The sequence below is a fragment of the Anolis carolinensis genome, unplaced genomic scaffold, assembly GCF_035594765.1.
Source record: "Anolis carolinensis isolate JA03-04 unplaced genomic scaffold, rAnoCar3.1.pri scaffold_7, whole genome shotgun sequence".
In the NCBI taxonomy this organism is placed as follows: Eukaryota; Metazoa; Chordata; class Lepidosauria; order Squamata; family Dactyloidae; genus Anolis; species Anolis carolinensis.
The window spans coordinates 8,174,190-8,197,756 of NW_026943818.1; the positions used below are offsets into that span (position 1 = coordinate 8,174,190).

The 23,567-nt window shown below is 41.0% G+C and overlaps 2 protein-coding genes across 2 annotated transcripts in view; one reads left to right on the forward strand and one right to left on the reverse strand.

Annotated features, from left to right (window-relative positions):
• Nucleotides 1-1,847: 1,847 nt before the first annotated feature.
• On the reverse strand, nt 1,848-17,910 carry rab14 (RAB14, member RAS oncogene family). The gene is made up of 8 exons (XM_003230142.4): nt 17,647-17,910; nt 11,848-11,906; nt 11,633-11,686; nt 10,501-10,678; nt 10,239-10,305; nt 7,931-8,018; nt 6,222-6,252; nt 1,848-3,684 (listed from the first exon to the last, which is right to left on the reverse strand). The coding sequence occupies exons 2-8, from the start codon at nt 11,897-11,899 to the stop codon at nt 3,507-3,509; spliced, it is 648 nt and encodes a 215-aa protein (XP_003230190.1). The 5' UTR covers nt 11,900-11,906; nt 17,647-17,910; the 3' UTR covers nt 1,848-3,506.
• A 2,332-nt stretch (nt 17,911-20,242) lies between these two features.
• Nucleotides 20,243-23,567, forward strand: part of gsn (gelsolin) — a 117,574-nt gene continuing 114,249 nt past the window's right edge. The window contains exon 1 of the mRNA XM_062958987.1: nt 20,243-20,365. The gene's annotated coding sequence lies outside the window, so the exon portion shown is untranslated. The remainder of the gene's footprint in view (nt 20,366-23,567) is intronic.

Genomic DNA, 23,567 nt, shown 5'->3' on the forward strand with positions numbered 1-23,567 from the left:
CTTGTCTGAGACAAGTACGAATGTTGCCATTGGCCACCTTGATTAACATCGAATAGCCTTGCAGTTTCAAAGCCTGGCTGCTTCCTGCCTGAGGGAATCTTTTAAAAAAATCTGACTACCAGTATTAAAAAAAACTCTAAAATCAAGACAGTAAATAAAGAGCAACATTCAGAAAATGAGAATCCCAGACAGGAAACAATCAGAGCCAGCTAACACCTCCCAACAAAGCATTCCCCCATGCAGGAAGCAGCCAGGTTTTGAAGCCGCAAGGCTATTCAATGCTAATCAAGGTGGCCAATTGCAACATTCACACTTGCCTTAAGCAGACAAGAGCTCTTTCTCCCACTGTGGACATTTCACAGATATATAAACCCCAACAGACCTCACAACCTCTGAGGTTGCCTGGACATAGATGTGGGCAAAACGTCAGAAGATAATGCTTCTGGAACATGGCTATACAGCCCGGAAAACTCACAGCAACATACTATGATTTTTCTTCCTAGGTTATAAATGTCATTTCCTAATTGGATCTATTATAAAAACAGGGAAAAAAATTATTAAACTGTAAAAACATCATATTTGTGGGATGGACATCCTGCAGCACATTTTACTCTAATTTTTCAATCAATATCTCTAGAGTCTCAACCAATTCAAAATACAGTAGAGTCTCGCTTATCCAACGTTCAGTATTATCCAACGCAGTCTGTCGTTTAGTAGTCAATATTTTTGTAGTAAATGTTGTGATGTCTTGGTGCTAAATTCGTAAATACAGAAATTACTACATAACGTTACCGTGTATTGAACTGGTCCATGAAGTCACAAAGAGTTGGAGATGACTAAACGACTGAGCAGTATTGAACTGCCTTTTTTCTGTCAATGTGTTGTAAAACATGATGTTTTGGTGCTTAATTTGTAAAATCATAACCTAATTTGATGTTTAATAGGCTTTTCCTTAATCCCTCATTATTATCCAACATTTTCGCTTATCCAACGTTCTGCCGGCCAGTTTATGTTGGATAAGCGAGACTCTACTGTAGTTTGTAGCAGCCACAAAAATGAAGTTTCTGGAGAAGAACTACTTCCAAAGCAAGCACCACACAATTTAAAAAGAAGATAACACTTTCGAATCAGGAAGAAAACATTTTTCACATTTTGTTACATATTATTACTGTATATACTCGAGAATAAGCCGACCCGAATATAAGCCGAGGCACCTAATTTTACCACAAAAAAACTGGGAAAACATTGACTCCAGTATAAGCCGAGGGTGGTCAATTTCAGAAATAAAAACAGATACCAATAAAATTACATTAATTGAGGTTAAATGTTTTTGAATATTTACATCAAGCTCTAATTTAAGATAAGACTGTCCAACTCTGATTAAATTATTATTCTCATCTTCTTCAATGTAAATGTGCTTATGGATCCTTTTAATCATAATAGAGTAAAATAATACATGTAATAATAATATTAATAATAATACAGGCAAATACATGTAGTAATAAATAGAGGTAAAATAATAAATATAATAATATCAGAGTGAAATAATAAATGTATTAATAATAAAAATAGAGCAAAATAAATGTAATAGTATCAACAATAATAGAGTACAATAATAAATGTAATAATACCAACAATAATAGAGAAAAATAATAAATGTACCATATATTCTCGAGTATAAGCCAGCCAGGACCCTCACCCGAGTATAAGCCGAGGGGGGCTTTTTCAGTCCTAAAAAAAGGGCTGAAAAACTAGGCTTATACTTGAGTATATACAGTATATGGAAAGAATATATCTAGTTTCGCCTCCTGGAAGTGTTTACATCCCCAAAGAATAACTCTTGTCCCTTGTATCTAGATATAGGTACTTTATTTACAAATATTTAGATAATAGCATTGTTACATTAAATGATGAGTACAGCAGCCCAAATTAGTCCTGTCACAGAAACAAAAGACCAACCGAATCTTTTAAGTTTGGGGAACACGAGGAAGAAGGGGAAGGGGGGGGGGGGGTATTGCACCGCCAGGAAGTTGCCGGAAGCGACGGCCTTTTGCCCAAACTGAACGTCAACAACGGCTCGTGGTCCCTGGGCAAATCATCATCAACATCATTAAAAAAAAAAAACACCCCGCCTGGTGCAATTTAAATTCAGAAAGCTGCAGTTTTGTGTAACACTCACCTATGATAAGAATCCTAGATTGAAGGAAAAAAGGAAGAAACCTAACCAGAGCCAAAGGAAGAAAATAAAAGGGGACACACACCAAGAAGGGACAGTGCACAGGTTACCAAAACACTATAATATTATAATCATTTTGCACATTCCAGTTTTGGCTTTTATTTAACATCGACTGTACAAATATGCTGGTTGATCGCCCTTTTGACATATTGGAACACGGCCTTGCTTTTAGTGTCTTGACAAGGATGTTTTTTATTGTATTAATAATTACAGGACATGCTTAATAACCATTGGTGGCCCTCTTTTTAAAAAAAAAAAATAGTGGGGTGGCTTCAACCTGACAGGTGTGTATGTAGAAGGACGAGGAGGACGTGAAGCCCGTTTGCTGCTGTAGTGTCAAATGCCACAAATATAAGCCTGGAATCTTTATAGAGGGTGCAATGAAGGGACGAGTTGGCCGTAAAAGCGTTAAGATGTGCCGCCATCACAGAGCCCAGCCTTCCTATGCTATAATAAGGCAGGAAAAAGGGAAAGCTGGGTGAAAATGGAAGGAAAAAGAGCGGAATCGATTGCACGGGATCAATGGAAACAACAGGTTGGATGGAGATGACGGGGCAGAGCATTAGTGGAGAGAAATCTCTAATTTTCAATGGCAGTCACTCATTTTCCTCATTAAAATCATAGTTAGCTAGGTTCCTTCGAAACATATACATGTTTGTGTTCTGCTAAGTGTTTTGTTTAAAAAGGAGGAAGAGGCAACGTCAAGAGGGAAGGTTCCCATACAAGAAACCTCAGGCAAAATCATCCCATACAACCCTTCAAGCCGTCTCACAGCAAATCCTTCGAAAAGGGACCAATTTGGGAAGAAAAGCAGAAGCTAATGAAGTTCAACCTTAACGGAGAGAAAGAGAGACAAAAGCCCTGCAGAGAGGAAGAGGAAGCGGAGGAAGAGTAAAAATCGTGAGGTCCAGCATCCAGTGCTCTGGGTTTTGTTTTGTTTTGTTAAGAAATCATGAATTGGTGACATCTATTCACAAGGACAAACATGGGAAGGAGGGAAGGGGGGCATTAAAGACTTCTAGATTTACCATGCAGGGAGAGGATATGACTCTACTTGCCTTTGATAACCTGATTACATCTAAGTTTCTCTTATTTATGTATTTATATTTGTTTTGTTTTGTTTGTTTTTAGCAGTTTAGTACTGTATTAAACTGTCGCCTCAGGAGTTTTTTGATTAAACCCGGTAAAGATGTACAGAGGGGGGAACCGAAGCCCAGGGGCTCCTAACAGAGGTGAAAGATCGGGAAACGGAGCCGAGGGATGGAGGTCACTAGCATCCGCAGCCTTCTCTCTGGGGCTGGGGTTCGCTGGTTAGCCGCCCGCCCTGAGGGGCCGAGGGCTTGTGCTGGACGCCCGATTCGGCCGCGTTGAGGTCCAGGCTCCCGTCCTGGATGTTCTGGTAGATCTTCTTGGCCGCCTCCAGGAAGGCGTCCTCCACGTTCTCCCCCCTGGAGCGGAAAGGAAAGGAGGAAGCGCCGTGAGCAACATCCATGCAGAATAGATGGGGAACAATAGTTGTGTTGCTGTTACCATCAAATTTTGCTGTTCTTACAACCAAATTAATTTACACTACCAAGACTTGCCATCAGTTGGGGGCTCCTCCCCCCAGCAACAACATAGTACTATATAATCTCATAATATTGTGCTATGGTAATCATATAATATATACATGTAATATTGATACTAATATTATAATGTAATGCAATATAATGCTAATAGTAATACAGTATAATAATATTAATTATATATTATACAATACATGTAATATTACTAATAATATTACAGTATAGTGGTATACTGCAATATAATAATGTATAATGATATTATTGTGCTATGCTAATGATATAATATAGGTAAAGGTTTCCCCTGACGTTAAGTCCAGTTATGTCTGACTCTGGGGGTTGGTGCTCATCTCCATTTCTAAGCCGAAGAGCCAGCATTGTCCGTAGACACCTCCAAGGTCACGTGGCCATTGGCATGACTGCATGGAGCACCATTACCTTCCCGCCGGAGCGATACCTATTGATCTACTCACATGTGCATGTTTTCGAACTGCTAGGTTGGCAGAAGCTGGTGCTAATAGCGGGCGCTCACTCCGCTCCTGGGATTTGAACCTGCGACCTTTCGGTCTGCAAATTCAGTAGCTCAGTGCTTTAACACACTTCGCCACCGGGGCGAAGTTAATAATAAATCCATTAATAACATTGTTAAAATACATTATAAAAACCTTAAAAACATATAATTAATTCCATTTGTCCAAGATCCTCATGCTTCATCCTTAAATCAGGCCATGTCGACTTTACTCATCAAAAGCTTGGGCACACAACCATGTTTTCACAGCCCTTCTGAAACCCAGCAGGGTAGGAGCCTGTCGGATATCTCCAGGGAGGGTGTTCCACAGCCGGGGAGCCACCACTGAGAAGGCCCGCGCCTGTGAGGCAGGTGGGACCGAGAGCAGGGCCTCTCCAGATCTTAGTGATCTTACTGGTTCATAGGAGAAGATGGGTTCGGACAAGTAAATTGGGCCAGAACCATTTAGGGCTTTATAGGTCAAAACCAGCACTACCTATTGATCTACTCACATTTGCATGTTTTTGAACTGCTAGGTTGGCAGAAACTGGGGCTAACAGTGGGAGCTCACTCTGCTCCCTGGATTCAAACCACTGATCTTTCAGTCAGCAAGTTCAGCAGCTCAGCAGTTTAATCCACTATGCCACCGGGGGCTCCTAAGGCTTGCGAAACAGGCCAATTTTCGTTTTTGTGGATGGAAACATCTTCTGCAGAGTACGCTGTTAAACCTGTACATTTGATGCTAATAGATTCGTGTAAATGGGCAGTGTTCAGGAGCCTTTTATTGTTTTCCAAATATTTTGGGACCCCAACGTTGAACTAAGGGGACCCCCAAAGTTTAAGAAACAGTGATCTATCTCGCCTCCAAAGAAAGACCCTTATATACCCATTAGTACATTTTATTCCCTTTCCGTGATATAACCTTGTAGCATACAATCTGATCAATATTCATACCATTTTTCAATTGGATAGAAATTAAATTGGATAGAAATATAGGAATTCAAAGGGTAGGAAGGCAGGAATCAACAGAAAAGTCATTGGATTGAATATAGGAATGTACCAATATATGAAAAAAATTATAAATATTATAATTTATCTGCATAACCAAATAAAGTTATATAAAAAATAAAAGAAAGAGCCTCGCTTGACCTGAAAGGCCATTGTTATCACATATAAACACTGGCTTCTGCATCCACTACACAAAACACAACCGTGTCCCTAGTTTTCACTTGCTCAACAATTTCTACTCCATACAACACCACTGTCAGAACAAAAAACCCTCAAATTCAGAAACCAAATAAATGCCTCATTTCGAACTGTTACAACTTTCTCCATTGAGTTGGGACTGGCATGTCAACCCCGTCTCGCAATCCTAGGCCCTCAATTTGTCAGAACTACCAACTCCTTCAACACAAAAAAGCATGTTCCTCGAGTGGCCACGAATTGTGAGGCGTGATATTCAGCCAGGAGTAACTCTGGGATGAAAACCGTCCTTTGCCAAGCCCTCAGCAACTGAGATCACTTAATATTTCCATAAATATTTTAAGAAGCAAAGGTCAGACACAGGAAGCTGGCTTGAAGAGAGGAAAGCCTGACAGCCAAATGAATTTCAATGGATCAGAGATAACAATCCAGAAGACACACAACAACCCTGAATTTCAATGGATCAGGGATAGCATAAAAAGTTGTCGAGATGCATGAATAAAGCCTCCAAAAGAATGGAGGCAACACTTTTGCATACACTGAGGAGATGTGAAGAATTGTTGGAAAACCAGGCAAGTGCACATGCATGCAGTTGACCCAATATTCCATAAACCAAAGGAATGATGCATAGTTGTAACGACTATTCTGTCAGTCAACAGATTTAATGCATTGCAAGTGAAATCAATGCATTTCTAGAGATTACACCACTTACGTTTTTGCACTGGCTTCGAGAAACAGCAACCCTGTTTGAAAACAAAATGAAATATTAGCAAGGTTAGAAATCCCAAGTACATACCCTGTTTCCCCTAAAATAAGACATCCCCAGAAAATAAGACCTAATAGAGGTTTTGCTGAATTGCTAAATATAAGGCCTCCCCTGAAAATAAGACCTCGCACTGTTTGTGTTTGGAAGCATGCCCGCCAAACAGAACACCAGAGCATGCAGGATCGATAAATGTACGTACTATAAAGTGTTGTACATGGAAATATTGGTAGTAACAAGAAATTCTTGATAGGATTCACAGTTTGTCTGGTTATGCTGGTTTATGATGACAACTACTGTACAGTATATAATGTTCATTTTTTGTTCAACAATAAATGTGAATTCTTCATGGAAAAACAAGACATCCCTTGAAAATAAGACCTAGAGCATCATTGGGAGCAAAAATTAATATAAGACTATCTTATTTTCGGGGAAACACGGTATTTATTTATTTGCGACATTTATATCCCACCCTTCTCACCCCAGGGTTGCTTACAAGTGATAGGTACATACAATATATTATATTATTGGTATAGCACAATATAAGCATTATATATTACTAGATTGTACTATACCACTATGCTGCAATCTATATATATAAAAGAGTGATGGCATCAGGGCAGCGGACAAAACAACAAAACTACAGGCCCCCCAACCTCGAAATTTGACAACACAACCCATCATCCATGGCTCTAGGTTGATACAACAAAAAAGAAAAGAAAAATATAGTCCTAATTAGAGGGAAAGGAATAATTGTTTTTATCCAATTGCTGCCAGTTAGAGGGCTAAGCTCCACCCACTTGGTCTCCTAGCAACCTACTCAGCCCAGGGGACAGGCACAGTTAGGCCTCAGGCCTCTTCCACACTGCCTATAAGATACAGATTATCTGATGTTAACTGGATTATATGGCAGTGTAGACTCAAGGCCCTTCCACACAGCTATATTACCCATTTAGAATCTTATATTATCTGCTTTGAACTGGATTATCTTGAGTCCACACTGCCAGATAATTAGCTTCAGTGTGCATTTTATACAGCTGTGTAGAAGGGGCAGTTCTAGGCAGATAATATAAGATTATAAATATACAGTAGTCTCACTAATCTAACATAAACAGTGTCCTTTCACAGTTCACAAACAAACAAATGCATACTAAACATAAAGACAACCATACAACAGACATTCAATACCACCACTACCTCAACAATTTCTCACCAACAACACCAGACAACGCCACAGCAAAGCGTGGCCGGGCACAGCTAGTATTATTAGTAATATTACATGTATTATATAATATACAATTATAATAGTGTCTTGTTACATTGTATTACATTATATTATCAATATTATGTGTATATACAATATACGCAGTTGGCACTTTCTTTGGCCCAGTTCCTTTTAGGACCCAACCCAGGATTTTACCAAAGTATGTCTATTTTATGTGATCTTATTCGTTTTATGATCTATTCTATTGTTGATTGATTTGTTTTATTGTTGTGTTTTTACACTGTCTGTTTATCCTGCGCTTGGCCCCATGTAAGCCGCCCCGAGTCCCTTTGGGGAGATGGGGTGGGATATAAAAATAATAATAATAATATAATAATAATAATAATAGTTATTATTATTGGTACTTCTCTTTGCCGCCATTGCCAACACTCACCATTTTCCTCAGCAAACTGCTTGGCTTCTTCGTACGTCACATCCCGCTGGGCCTCCAAGTCTGCTTTGTTTCCTATAAGAATGATCACCTGTTTCCAGGACAAGACACAAGAGTTTCACATCACTTTGGGGGCCACTCTGTTTCGTGGGAAGGCTGAATTGTGAAATGATAGAGAAAGAGGAAGCCAGCTTGGCTGGCGAGAAGTATGCCTGCAAAGACCAGATCCAACAGAATGGGGACCCAATGTGTACAATTCGCTCTTAAATGCCACGGAGGAGGAAAGGGAAAACACAACACCACAGATGAGCGTCATTTCCTGGAAGTTAACTGTGTTTAATTGTTATCAAAGAGTGAGGGGAAAGTCTCGTGGCACCCCAATACGAATAGATTCAAAGACACTGCTTTGGAGAAAGAATATGTGCTTCCCATCAAGACTTGGAAGAACTCAAACTAGCTGATGCTACTCAGAACTAAGACAATTGCAGTCCAGAATCTCAACAACTCCCCATTTCAGATGCAAAGTTGGAAGATTCAGATAAGTTAGCTTATCTGATCTAATTGAGAAATGCCATTTTAAAAGCACTGAGGGTAGGGGTTAAAAGTCACATCTGTTTGATATGAAGCCAATGTCATTTGGGCAAGTTGGTGCAACTGGTGGTGGTTGTTTTGTACCTTCAAGTCATTGTCAACTTCCTGCAACCCTAAGGCAGCTCTTATTGTGGGGCTTTATGGGCAGGATTTGTTCAGAGGGGACTTGCTTGCCTTTCTCTGAGGCTGAGAGAATGCCACTTGCTGTCATGACTTGTAGTCACATCATTGGGGAACAAAATGGGATACATATTTGTTGTGGCCACTGCTTGTTGTGCACGCACAGAGTACACATGGCAGGAACTCTTAAGATATAACCAGGCAAGACACCAGGAATCCTGACATTTGCCCTAGGCGACTGTCCATGGAAGGATTCAAATTTATTTATTTACTTATTTATCATACTTGTATCCCGCCTTTCTCAACCCTGAAGGAGACTCAAGGTGGCCTTACAAAGGCAACAATTCAGTGCCACATGTATACACACATCAATGAATAAACAAAAACATTAAAAGTAACCAATCAAAACATAACATTAAAACAAGAATTACAATCACATAATCCAGGTCATATTCCAGGGTCAGTCCGGGTCGTCATTAAATTAATTTGCAGTCTATTATTATTATTATTATTATTATTATTATTTCATTTCCATCCTGCTATTCTCCCGTGGGTGGGATTCAAAGCCGCATACATATAAAATTCATACAAATACATCACATTGCAATACATCATCAGTTAAAACATCATATCCTGATATAAAAACCCAATTAACATATCAAATAAAACAATTTTAAAAATTCTCATTATTGACCAAAACCCTGATCCCAAAGCCACATTTTTAGTTTTTTCTGAAGGCCAGAAAGGAGGGGGCAAATCTAATTTCACTGGGGAGGGAGTTCCATAGACGAGGGGCCACCAAATCCTGGTTTCCAGAGTTATAATCTAATACTCAAACCATTACACCAGACCTGCTCTTCAAGTGATGCCTTTGGGTTATCAAACAGCATGCTTCCATACAACTAGTGGCTTAAAAAAGGATCCAATATGAAAGTCATATTGATTGTATTCCTACTAGAAAATAAAGAAAAGCCAGGCAAACAACAACTAACTGGACTATGCAACACTATGATTTTTGTTCCTGGGTTAAAAATATCATTACCTAATTGGTTCTATTATAACGACATGGAAAAAGTTTATTAAACCACCAAAACATATAGAAAGACTAAAAATGCCCCTTTTCCATCACACTCCCCCAATTTTATATGTTTGCACTGTATTTGAAAATATTCAATAATATTAATTTAAAAAGAAAGAAAGACTAAAAATGGCAGGCACAAAAATGAAGTCTCTGGAGTATTAGAATTACTTTCAAAGCAAGGACCACATAGTTGTATGTTTTCCGGGCTGTATGGCCATGTTCCAGAAGTATTCTCTCTTTATGTTTCGCCCATATCTATGGCAGGCATCTTTACAACCTCTGAGGATGCCTGCCATAGATGTGGGTGAAACATCAGGAGAGAATGCTTCTGGAACATGGCCATACAGCCCGGAAAACTCACAGCAACCCTATGATCCCGGCCATTAAAGCCTCCGACAATACAAGGACCACATAATTACACAGGAAATGATACTTTCAAACTGGGAACAGATTTTTTTTTCAAATTTTGTTCTATAACTTCAACTTGTAATGCAATTATTGTTAAATAGCCAAACTCACAGTATTTGGATTAGTTAGGTTCCTTGCATCCGTCAGCCAACTGCTTAGATGATTATATGTGCTTCTTCTGCAAGAGAGAGAGAGAGAAATATAACAATTTAATATTTCAAAGGTTTCCAACGTGATTAATATGCCAGCTTATATTCTATTTCATTGAAGGGGGTGGCAGAGAACATAAGGCAATGTCTTTCCTCCCCCAAACAGGAAGCCAAGCTGAGCGATGCACAAGAGGCATCCTAACATGGAAAGAAGCCTTACTTACCTAGTAATATCGTAGACCATAAGCGCCCCTGCTGCTCCTCTGTAGTAGCTCCGCGTGACAGCCCGGAATCGCTCTTGTCCTGCCGTATCCCAGATCTGCAGCTTAATTTTTTGGCCACTAACTTCAATTATTCTTGTACCAAACTCAACACCAATTGTATGGGGACAATCCGCCATAACTATTGCCAGAGAGAGAAAAGGAGAGAGTCATGTGACCAAGTGCTTCCAACCACAGACTTGGAGATATCAAGACCTCACAGTTTAAGCCTACAATGCCAGTACATTAAAAAAGAAATAGTATACTCTGAAGCATTACACTTCCAGTAAACCCTACAACTGAAATAAAAATGAATATGCAATTAGGCTTGTGGGGGCAGAACGGCAGAAATAGAGCAACACTCAGAAATCAGAGGAATTCCAGACAGGAAACAATCAGAACCAGCTAACACCTCCCAACAAAGGATTCCCCCCAGGCAGGAAGCAGCCAGGCTTTGAAGCAGCAAGGCTGTCCAATGTGAATCTAGGTGACCAATTGCAACATTCACACTTGCCTCAAACAGACAAGCATTCTTTCTCCCATCCTGGACATTCAGATATAAAACCCCACTTGCTTAGTTTCCACCATCACAACCTCCGATGCCTGCCATAGATGTGGGTAAAACATCAGGAGAGAATGCTTCTGGAACATTATTATTATTTACTTTATTTATACCCCACCTTTCTCTACCCCGAGGGGGACTCAATGCAGCTTACAAAACGGTACTTATACAAGTGCCTCAAGACATAAAACATGGCCGTACAGCCCAGAAAACTCACAGCAAACCAGTGATTCTGGCCATGAAAGCCTTTAACAACGCATCGATATATCACTTTTTGAACTAAAACCCCCTACATTCTCTAGCAAGCTATGGGCTGTACTACGAATGCAAAAAAATGTCACATTTTGATCGATAACAACTTATGTAAACTTTACTATCAAGTCATACGATGGAAGAAGCCTAAATCAACCAATAATAATAATAATAATAATAATAATAATAATAATAATAATAATAATAATAATAGTGTTGGGATGAAAAAACAAACCCACACTGAAACTTACTAGCATTACTAAGTATTGCACGCATACTTACATTTCTTTTCTGTAAATTGGTGGAGCAAGCAGGACTTTCCTACACCCATGTCCCCTATTAAAAGGGAAGAAGTCGGGAGAAAAGGAAGTTAGTTCTTCGGAAATGACTTGGGGCTATTCCTAATGCTATATTTGACATGCTATCAACTACAGAGACCAACTATGAGATAATACGGTGTTTTCGTTTCTAAAAAGGTGGAATATAGTTAGACTTACCGATAATGATGTACTTAAAAATGTAGGAATAGTTGTAAGGTGCAGTTGCCATTGTGGCACTAGAGAGGAAAAAAGAAGACAGGGTTAATACAGGATCTATAAAACTAAAAAGAGCAACTGGATTCACTTAAATCCAGTTGACATCCAGTATCCACAGATTCAATCACCCGTGCTTTGAAAATACTCTTCTCCCCAAAAATAAAAAATAAAGAGGGAGTCCCTTCCTTACAACTCAATGATTCCAAAACTGAAGATGTAACAGGCCTTCTTTTCTTGCTAAACTGGGCAAAAATAAATCAGGAAGTTTCTCAGAGACTGTAATGATAGCAAGCAAAAACAAAAAACAAAAAAACAGCAAGATGGCACAGCTCTTTTTGTGCAATTCACTCTTTTTTCTGCTTCATTCTATCTCACAAATACACAATAGAAGACTGCTATTCTAAATAAGTGGTCCAGAGAGGAAAGGTGGACCTTGATCAATCATGGAAAAGAGGATTATATGGAACATCATGCAACATTAAACCATGGACTGCATGTTGAAAGTTCCCCAAATTAAATGTAAGAAATTAGGGGCCCTTATACATCCATATTACCCAGAGTATCAAGGCAGAAAATCCCACAATATCTACTTTGAACCACGTTATCTGAGTCCACACTGCCATATAATAACAACAACAATAATAATAATAATAATAATAATAATAATAATAATAATAATAATAAAACTTTATTTCTAGACCGCCCTCTCTCCCCAAGTGACTCTGGGCAGTTAACATACATATAAACGGCAAACATTCAATGCCACAGTTTCTTCATAATATCAAAAGTATAAAATGACAATAACATACACATTATAATAACATTCCACATTAAAAAATGAATTTAAACATGACAATTAGTCATATATACCAGTTCAAAGCAGATGTGGAATTTTATTCACCTAGGTTATCTTTCGCTCATCTTTTGTGGTCAAAATCAGCACCATTTCAATGGCTAGCAGACAGTAAAAAGCTATGGAAACACTAGTTTATTTACCATCTCTTCCTATTTGAATGAGGCCTGCAATACTGTGAATAGATGAGGTTTCTGGAAAGGTATTGGCTGCCCCAGCATTGCTAAAAAAACCCCTTGGTGTTATTGAGCCACAAGCTGCAGAGAAGGTCCCAAAAAGATGAGCTACCATTTACCACAGGATTCTCTCAACACACTTCTCTTTTCCTATCCCTTCATATTTTTAAATGTGGGGAGAGAGAGGAGGGAAGTAAACCTCTTGCCATGCTCAATGCATTGTGCTGCATTCCCCCCACTTTGGGTTTCTAGATCTCCATGTTTTATTCAAAGACACACACTCACTCTGCTGGAGAGCAGCTTCCCAGGGAAACTCAGCCTGTTACCTGGAGTATAAACAATGGCAGTTTTCAAACCCAAAAGAAGATTTTGCATTACGCCGGACTAAATTCCCCAAAGAGGGCTGCTCATAATCCTCCTGAGAAGCACAATTGTGTTCAGATTTGCAAAGGATTTGGAAATCCTTAGAAAGAGAAGTCTTTAAACTCACACGGACATACACACGGATTACTGAATCATGCAGAGTCCCAATTTCCCAGGTACAGGGTTATTTTCGGAATTTCCTGCAAAGCCTAGTAGTGCGAAATTGTCAATTTTTGCATGTCAGTCACTTTGGATTCCACTGTTATCTTGACATTTTAGAAATAGGATATCCAATCTCAAAGGTCTACATAGTTCTGGTTGTCTTGCAGTTCATTCATCTTCACCAGCTTCTTCAATTTAAGTCTTTTTTTCATTTCTCAGGGGGGAAAAAACCTCAGCTAACACAAGACACACACTGTTCCATCACCTGATCAACATAAACACTATACTACAACAACAGCACTGTTTTAAGACTATACATGATGGGTATTTATGAATGACATTATTTCAGGCCAGCTCCATACCAGGCACATTTTATGCCGTTTAGTTTTGTTAACTCTTTCCAACCATCATTCACAACACAGATATAATTGTCAGCTACTAGATTAAGTGAACTATTAGAAGAACCTGACAGTTTACGCTTCTGGTTTTCATCAAAATCCTCCCTCTCTCATCTTCCAAAACCAACAAGCTGTGCTTCGTTTTAGTGTCATCTTATTTGGAACAAGTTAACTTTCAACTATGGCTTGTTTCAACAATGGTTAAATTAACCACAGGGAAGACAAGCCAAACGGCAAGGTGACCAAGAAAGCTGGTGGCCATTCAAAGTTTCTATAAGTTCCAAACGATAAAGCTTTCTATTGACAGACATAGAAATTAGTATTTTTCTAACTAGAAATTATGAGAAGTGATATAAATAGTTTTCCTGTTATGGGTAAATGCTTTTATTATATTTTCTTTTTTTTTTAAGTGCTTCCTGCCATACCAATCTGGACTGCTCATATACAATCTTACTTCACAGGATAAATAAGTATGTAAAGAGGTAAATGCCATTAAGAATCTACTGTTTACATACAGGATGGGAAAAAATGGGGAGGACGCTGAACACAAAATGTGTTTCCTAGCATACCTCAATTAAAGGTTTTGTGGCACTTCAGCCATTTAAGAGCTGATGCTTGAAAAGTAGAAAGCAGTACCATTCCGAGTTCAGATTCAAGTCTAAAGAGATGATCTCTTATTATTTTGAAGAACTTTATCATCAATCCTTGGACACAGACAGCAAAGGAAACCCCACAGGGGTGTTCACCCTTCCCTATGCTATCTAAAGCTTATATATATATAAAAGCTATATGTAGACACACACAACTTAATTCAGCTCAAGGACAAACCTCCAGAACCTCTCTTATTCACAACTTGGGGGCTGCCTGTACTCTACCATGTTGCATACCATTCTATTACACAGTGCCTAGATTGCAAACAAGGCCACAAAAGGACACCTGTAAAAAAGGAGAAAAGAATGTGACCGCACCTTGAAGACAACCTGGTTTGTATTTCAGTATGAGCTCCAACAGATATAAACCCAGATGCAGTACAAACTGATAGGTATGAAGCATATCTGTGCAGTTGTGCGATAGAATGAAATAGGCTCCAAAAGCATGGCTATTTCTTCGGAAATGCACACATGTATTTCTATAAATAAATAACATACTTCTAATACACGCAGTTGTGCAAGCGCTTGTTTTGCAACACTCACTGCAGTGGCATAACCATGTTCCCCTTACTTCAGAATGTATCATACCATGTATGAAGCATCCTACAGTATGGCTTCCTGCAACGTTTGTTTATCACCTGCATAGGAGGGTAGAGTGGCCATGAAGGCTGCTGTCTCTCAGACACATCTCAGTAACACCTCACAGAGGCGTGTTCCATTGAACTGGCACAGAGTAGGCTAGAAACCTGCATACAAAGCAGACAAGCCTGAATTGCACCTGTATCCCAACAATCTACAGGGATCAGAGAAAACTGCTTAACACCCAAGCCATCTATCTATATATATAAAAGGATAAAAAAATTCAGCCTAGGACAAAACAACAAAACTACACATCCCAGAAACACTAAACTTGGCAACACAACCCCTCATCCATGCCTCTACGTTCATACAACAAAAAGAAAAGAAAAATAAAGTCCTAATTAGAGGGAAAGGAATAATTGTTTTTATCCCATTGCTGCCAGTTAGAAGGCTAAGCTCTGCCCACTTGGTCTCCTAGCAACCTACTCAGCCCAGGGGACAGGCACAGTTAGGCCTCAGGCCTCTTCCACACTGCCTATAAAATACAGATTATCTGATTTAACTGGATTATATGGCAGTGCAGACTCAAGGCCCTTCCACACAGATATATTACCCATTTATAATCTTATATTATCTGCTTATACAATACTACACAGGGACATAGATCCCCCTCTACCCTCACCACTTTCACAGTACACAAACAACCAAATACATACTAAACATAAAGACAACCATACAACAGACATTCAATACCACCACTACCACAACAAGTTCTCACCAACACCACCAGACAACGCCACAGCAACGCGTGGCCAGGCACAGCTAGTACATATATATAAAAGTTAAAAGTATTTATGGATGTTGGTTGGTTTGATCTACAACGGCTTCTCCACGGCTTGATGGATCTGAACCCAGGTTGGTCCACAGACCCTTTATCAACATTTAAAACCCATCTGAAGAATTTACTGCTTCTGGCAGAAGGACTGCCCAAGCTAGCTTTAAGCATGAATTTTAAACTCGTGTCCTATGTTTTAATCTCTGTCCTGTGTATTTAATATGTATTGTATAGAAATAACGTTTTAACATGTATATTTTATAAAACTACATATTTAATATGGGTGTTTTTAGAATTTTTGCAATGTTTGTGTGTTTTGACTGTGCTGTGATCCACCTCGAGGAGAGGCGGGTAAGAAATAAAATTATTATTATTATTATTACCTAATTTTAAAAAAATAGCCATGGTAGTTCCATTGGTGTTGAATAGAATTCATTCTATACTGTGTAAAGCGACACTTTTGTGTGCAAACACAATGAGAAACCTCTCACTTTGTGAAAGAAGGCATAGATCATGTGTGTGTGTGTGTATATATATATATTTTGTGTGTGTGTATGTATGTGTGTGTATATATATATATATATATGAATGAGAGAAGTTTTCATGAGATGCAGTGTGTCCCCCCATACATTTCATGTACATGTCCATATCTCCTATAGACTGCAAGTAAAACAGAATGACGGTGTGGCGAAATGATGCATGGTGAAAAAGTGGAGATAGAAAGCTCTGGTGCGGATGCATTCTAAGCATCACCTTTCGTAAGTCTAGACTGTGCATGTTTTTAATACCACATTTACCACTGTGGACTCAAAATATCCCAGTTCAAAGCAGATCTTGTGGGATTTCCTGCCTTAATATTCTGGGATATAGGGCTGTGTGGAAGGGCCCTAAGTCCACACTGCCATATAATCCAGTTCAATGTGGATTTTATACAGATGTGTGGAAGGATAGTTTAGGGCCCTTTCACACAGCAATATAACCCTGAATATCAAGGCAGATAATCCACAATATCTGCTTTGAACTGGGTTATCTGAGTCCACAATGCCATATAATGCAGTTCAATGTGGATTTTATACAGATGTGTGGAAGGGTGGTTTAAGGGCCCTTCCACACAGCCATATAAACCATACTATCAAGGCAGATAATCCACAATATCTGCTTTGAAGTGGGTTATCTGAGGGCCCATTCCACACAGTTGAATAAAATCCCAAATTATCTGCTTTGAACTGGGTTATATGGCAGTGTGGACTCAGAGCTCTTGCACACAACCCTATGTCCCAGAATATCAAGGCAGAAAATCCCACATTATCTGCTTTGAACTAGGTTATATAGCAGTGTGGACTCAGGGCCCTTCCACACAGGCCTGTATCCCAGAATATCAAGGCAGAAAATCCCACATTACCTGCTTTGAACTAGGTTATATAGCAGTGTGGACTCAGGGCCCTTCCACACAGGCCTGTATCCCAGAATATCAAGGCAGAAAATCCCACATTACCTGCTTTGAACTGGAATATATGGCAGTGTGGACTCAGATAACCCAGTTCAAAGCAGATATAGTGCCTTGATATTCCGGGTTTTATATATATGGCTGTGGAAGGGCCCTGAGGCTTGGTCGAGGCCTAGGCCTCCAGGGCAAAACAGTGAGGCCTCTGGCGGAGTGGGCGGGACCAAAGGGACCCCCGCCCCGTTGCCAAGCAACGCCACAAGGGCAGCTAGGCCTCAGGCCTCGGCCTCGATTTCTCACCCGGGTCCGAAGGAATGGCGGTGACTGGGCAGCTTGGCTCCGCTTTGCGACGGCGACGGCCTGCCTCTTTTCCTCTCAAGCGACGGCCTCCTCCTCCACCGCCTTCTCTTCCTTCTCCTTTAATTCTTATCGCTCGTACTTTCTCCCTTTCCGGCCGCCACCTCCGGGTTTTCCTCCCCCCTTCACAGAGACACACACACAGACTTTATCCAAGATGGCGGCAACCCCCCTCACACAGGTTTCCCCGCCCACTTCTGACAGGGGGGGGCGGAGCGGTGGGAGAGTGCCCGCCTCCCAAACGGAAAGGGGTCAATATTCCAGGCGGGCGGGACGCAGGAAACGAAAAAATGAAAACGGAGGCGGGGCTTACGGATGATTGGCATCGGAGGGGGAAAGGGCCCAAGGGGCGGGGCCAAGAAGGGTGTTGTTGTCAAGGGGTGTGCCATGCAGAGGGGTTGCTTCTTTTTTTTTTGAGGGTGGAGTGCGCCTGCGCAGAAGTCGTTTGACAGACCTCGTTGCGGAAGGGAGAGGGGAGGCGAGAGAGTGCATTCAAAGCAAGACTCCCAAACATCGCGAGATCTTAAAGCAGGCGGACTTCAATAGATGTCTGTCAGCAATTTTAAACAGTGCCCCCCAGTGGCGCAATGAGTAAAATCATTTTTTTACGGCCGAATGTGGACCCGAAGGTCTGGGGTTCGAATCCGCATAGCTCCTGATAGGAAAAAAAAATCAAAATATGACCACCATCAACAACAAATGCTTACATTGACCATTATTGCTAGGCCATAATTGTTGTTATTAATTTACTATCCTGATTTCTAGAGTTTTTTAAATACTGGTAGCCAGATTTGGTTCATTTTCATGGTTTCCTCCTTTCTGTTGAGATTGTGGATTTCAGTGGCTTCTCTCTGTAGTCTGACATGGTGGTTGTGAGAGTGGTCCAACATTGCTGTGTCCTCAAATAATCATATTCTGTGTCCAGATTGGTTCATCAAGTGGTCTGTTATGGCCGGCTTCTCCGGTTGGATTTGTTGAATCCTCACAGGCAGAAAGCAGCCAGGCTTTGAAGCTGCAAGGCCATTCGATGCTAACTGCAACATTGGCACTCGTCTTAAACAGACATGAGTTCTTACTTCTACCTTATGGCTGACTTCTCTGGTTGAACAAGTTGAATTGGTTGAATTTTCACTAAGGTAGCAGCCAGGCTTTGAAGCTGCAAGGCCATTCAATGCTAACGGCAACATTGTCACTCACCTTAAAGAGACAAGAGTTCTTATTTCTAACTTATAGCTGACTTCTCTGCTTGGCTTAGTTGAATTGGTTGAATCCTCAGGCAGGAAGCAAGCCAGGCTTTGAAGCTGCAAGGCCATTCAATGCTAATGTCAACATTCAAAGTCAGGAAGCAGCCAGGCTTTGAAGCTGCAAGGCCATTCAGTGCTAATGGCAACATTCAAAGACAAGAGTTCTTTCTTCTACCTTATGGCTGACTTCTCTGGTTGAGTTAGTTGAATTGGTTGAATCCTCAGGCAGGAAGCAGCCAGGCTTTGCAGCTACAAGGCCATTCAGTGCTAATGGCAACATTCACAGGAAGCAAGCCAGGCTTTGAAGCTGCAAGGCCATTCAGTGCTAATGTCAACATTCACAGTCAGGAAGCAGCCAGGCTTTGAAGCTGCAAGGCCATTCAGTGCTAATGGCAACATTCAGTCAGGAAGCAGCCAGGCTTTGAAGCTGCAAGTCCATTCAGTGCTAATGGCAACATCCACAGACAAGAGTTCTTTCTTCTACCTTATGGCTGACTTCTCTGGTTGAGTTAGTTGAATTAGTTGAATTCTCAGGCAGGAAGCAGCCAGGCTTTGAAGCTGCAAGGCCATTCAGTGCTAATGGCAACATTCAGTCAGGAAGCAGCCAGGCTTTGAAGCTGCAAGGCCATTCAGTGCTAATGTCAACATTCACAGTCAGGAAGCAAGCCAGGCTTTGAAGCTGCAAGGCCATTCAGTGCTAATGTCAACATTCACAGTCAGGAAGCAAGCCAGGCTTTGAAGCTGCAAGGCCATTCAGTGCTAATGTCAACATTCACAGTCAGGAAGCAAGCCAGGCTTTGAAGCTGCAAGGCCATTCAGTGCTAATGTCAACATTCACAGTCAGGAAGCAAGCCAGGCTTTGAAGCTGCAAGGCCATTCAGTGCTAATGGCAACATTCACAGGCAAGAGTTCTTTCTTCTACCTTATGGCTGACTTCTCTGGTTGAATTGGTTGAATTCTCAGGCAGGAAGCAGCCAGGCTTTGCAGCTGCAAGGCCATTCAATACCAATGACAACATTCCCACTTGTCTTATACCTTGGACATTATTCCACAGATATATAAATAAACCCCACTTGCCTAGTTTCCAGCAGAGCTCACAACCTTTGAGGATGTCTGCCATAGATGTGGGCGAAACGTCAGGAAAGAATGCTTCCTGAACATGGCCAGACAGCCTGGAAAACTCCCAGCAACCCAGTGAACGCCTTGGACAAGACATAGAAGCCATAGTGTGGTCATGGAAGGGGAGGGGTCTGTCCTGCAGAGAGGGGGGCGTGGCTTGGGTTTGGCTATTTGCATATGCCCCGCCCCTCGAGGCGTGGGCGTGGCTTGGGAGTGGCGGCTGGGCTGGCTCTCTCTCCTCCTTGCAACTTCTCCGGGAAGCTCTTCTTCTCTGGGATCTCCTTGCTTTGCAAACTCAGGTAGGACCCCCAAAATGTCACTTAATATGGGGAGGGGGAGGCAGATCTGGGCTGTGCAATATGCTTTTTTCTGGAAATGCTCTTTTTTCCCTCCAAAGATCCCATAGAAGCATCCCTCTCCTGCTTCCCTTTGTCCTTGCTGGAGAACTCTGAGCCAAGGCTGTGGTGCAGCAGCTCAAAAAGCCAATAGGATTTTGGGCTGCATCCAAAGGGGTCTAGTGTCCAGGTAGAGGGAAGACTGTGTCCAATTCTGGGCAGCACAGTTCAAAATAATACTGACTCTAAGCAGGAAGGGGGCTAAAATGATCCATTAATCCCTATGAGGAGCGGCTTAAAGAGCTGGAGGCTATGAATAATCCCTGTGAGGAGCGGCTTAAAGAGCCGGGCATGTTTAGCCTGAGGAAGAGAAGGTTGAGAGGCGACATAGCACCACCGCTCAAAAGAAATACTAAGCTGGAAGGGGACTAAAATGATCCAAGGTCTGGAGACCATTAATCCCTATGAGGAGCGGCTTAAAGAGCTGGAGACTATAAATAATCCCTATGAGGAGCGGCTTAAAGAGCCGGGCATGTTTAGCCTGAGGAAGAGAAGGTTGAGAGGCGACATAGCACCACCGCTCAAAAGAAATACTAAGCTGGAAGGGGACTAAAATGATCCAAGGTCTGGAGACCATTAATCCCTATGAGGAGCGGCTTAAAGAGCTGGAGACTATAAATAATCCCTATGAGGAGCGGCTTAAAGAGCCGGGCATGTTTAGCCTGAGGAAGAGAAGGTTGAGAGGCGACATAGCACCACCGCTCAAAAGAAATACTAAGCTGGAAGGGGACTAAAATGATCCAAGGTCTGGAGACCATTAATCCCTATGAGGAGCGGCTTAAAGAGCTGGAGACTATAAATAATCCCTATGAGGAGCGGTTTAAAGAGCCGGGCATGTTTATAGCCTGCGGAAAAGAAGGTTGAGAGGTGACAGCTCAAAAGAAATACTAAGCTGGAAGGGGACTAAAATGATCCAAGGTCTAGAGACCATTAATCCCTATGAGGAGCGGCTTAAAGAGCTGGAGACTATAAATAATCCCTATGAGGAGCGGCTTAAAGAGCCGGGCATGTTTATAGCCTGCGGAAAAGAAGGTTGAGAGGTGACAGCTCAAAAGAAATACTAAGCTGGAAGGGGACTAAAATGATCCAAGGTCTAGAGACCATTAATCCCTATGAGGAGCGGCTTAAAGAGCTGGGCATGTTTAGCCTGCGGAAGAGAAGGTTGAGACATGAGAATCATGTATAAGTATGTATAAGGAAGAGGGAACAGGCTTGTTTTCTGCTGCCCATGAAACTAGGACCAGGAGCAATGGGTTCAAATTATTATTATTATTATTATTATTAATAATAATAATAATAATAATAATAATGACTTTATTTTTATACCCAGCCTCTATCTCCCCAAGGGACTCAGGGCGGCTAACATGAGGCCAAGGCGAAATAAAATACAGTAGAGTCTCACTTATCCAACACTCACTTATCCAACGTTCTGGATTATCCAACGCATTTTTGTAGTCAATGTTTTCAATATACCATGATATTTTGGTGCTAAATTCGTAAATACAGTAATTACTATATAGCATTAATGTGTAATGAACAACTTTTTCTGTCAAATTTGTTGTATAACATTATGTTTTGGTGCTTAATTTGTAAAATCATAATCTATTTTGATGTTTAATAGGCTTTTTCTTAATCTCTCCTTATTATCCAACATATTCGCTTATCCAACGTTCTACCGGCCCGTTTATGTTGGATAAGTGAGACTCTACTGTACATACAAAATACACTTCATCAGCAGATGCAAACATCAAGAGGAAAGCACAATTATACACAGTAACATAATAAAAATAAAATACAGTAGAGTCTCACTTATCCAAGCTAAACGTGCCGGCAGAACCGTGGATAAGTGAATATCTTGGATAATAAGGAGGGACTAAGGAAAAGCCTATTAAACATCAAATTAGGTTATGATTTTACAAATTTTAAAGAACTGGAGGCTATGAATAATCCCCGTGAGGAGCGGCTTAAAGAGCCGGGCATGTTTAACCTGCGGAAGAGAAGGTTGAGAGGTGACACGAATAAGTGTGTGGAAAGTTGTCGTCGAAGGGTTTCATGGCTGGAATCGCAGGGTTTGTTGTGAGTTTTCCGGGCTGTATGGCCATGTTCCGGCAGCACTCTCTCCTGACGTTTCGCCCACATCTATGGCAGGCATCCTCAGAGGTTGGGAGGGCTGTTGGAAACTAGGCAGATAGGCTTATATATCTGTGGAATGATGTCCAGGGTGGGAGAAAGAACTCTTGTCTTGTTGATGGCCAGAATCACTGGATTGCTGTGAGTCTTTTGGGCTGTATGGCCATGTTTCAAAGCATTCTCTCCTGACGTTTCGCCCACATCTATGGCAGGCATCCTCAGAGGTTGGGAGGTATGTTGGAAAAAACTAAGCAAGGAAACAGAGGAATTCCAGACATGAATCAATCAGGGGCAGCTAACGACTCTGAACCAAGGATTCCCCAGGCAGGAAGAAGCCAGAACATGAACCTGGCAAGGCCATTGATGCTAATCAAGGTGATTAATTACAACATTAACACTGGCCTCCAACAGACAAGAGTTTCTTCTCCCACCCTGGACCTTCTACAGATATATATTCCACAGTCCCCGAGTTACAAACATCCAACTTGCAAACAGGGCTGGACTGGATGGCCTTTGGGGATCCCTTCGAAATCTATGATACAATCTCCAAAAATTCAATTATCACAGGGACAGAAAGTGAGGCAGAACCCTCCAAACAGAGGCACAGACAGGAATATAAACACAACAGCAAGTGTAACACATGCATTTTGTGCTACATGTGGATATTTCAGAAACACCTTTGGGTTTATAATTTCACTCCTTGAGTCCTTATCGGAGATATAAATAAAGTTTTGTTGTTGTCGTTGTTGCACCTTGGCCCAGTTCGCTTTCGGTTAATTCCTGTTTTGTTTCATACTACATATGTTTTGTTATGTTATTGTTACTATTTTACCATGTTACTGTGTTTATTGGGTTTTACTTTGTCACATTTTTGCCTGCTGCATGCCATGAGATGGAGGCGGGGTACAAAAATAAATTATTATTATTATTATTATTATTATTATTATTAGCTGCCATGACTCCCTTTGGGGAGATG

Bases quoted from the DNA above. Each gene is read 5' to 3' on its own strand.
- rab14 (XM_003230142.4), bottom strand. From the start codon at position 11,899: ATGGCAACTGCACCTTACAACTATTCCTACATTTTTAAGTACATCATT. The intron at 10,306-10,500 runs GTAAGTAAGGCT...TCTCTCTTGCAG, and splicing joins ATGGTCTACGATATTACTAG to AAGAAGCACATATAATCATC. The intron at 6,253-7,930 runs GTGAGTGTTGGC...GTTTTCAAACAG, and splicing joins GCAGTTTGCTGAGGAAAATG to GGTTGCTGTTTCTCGAAGCC.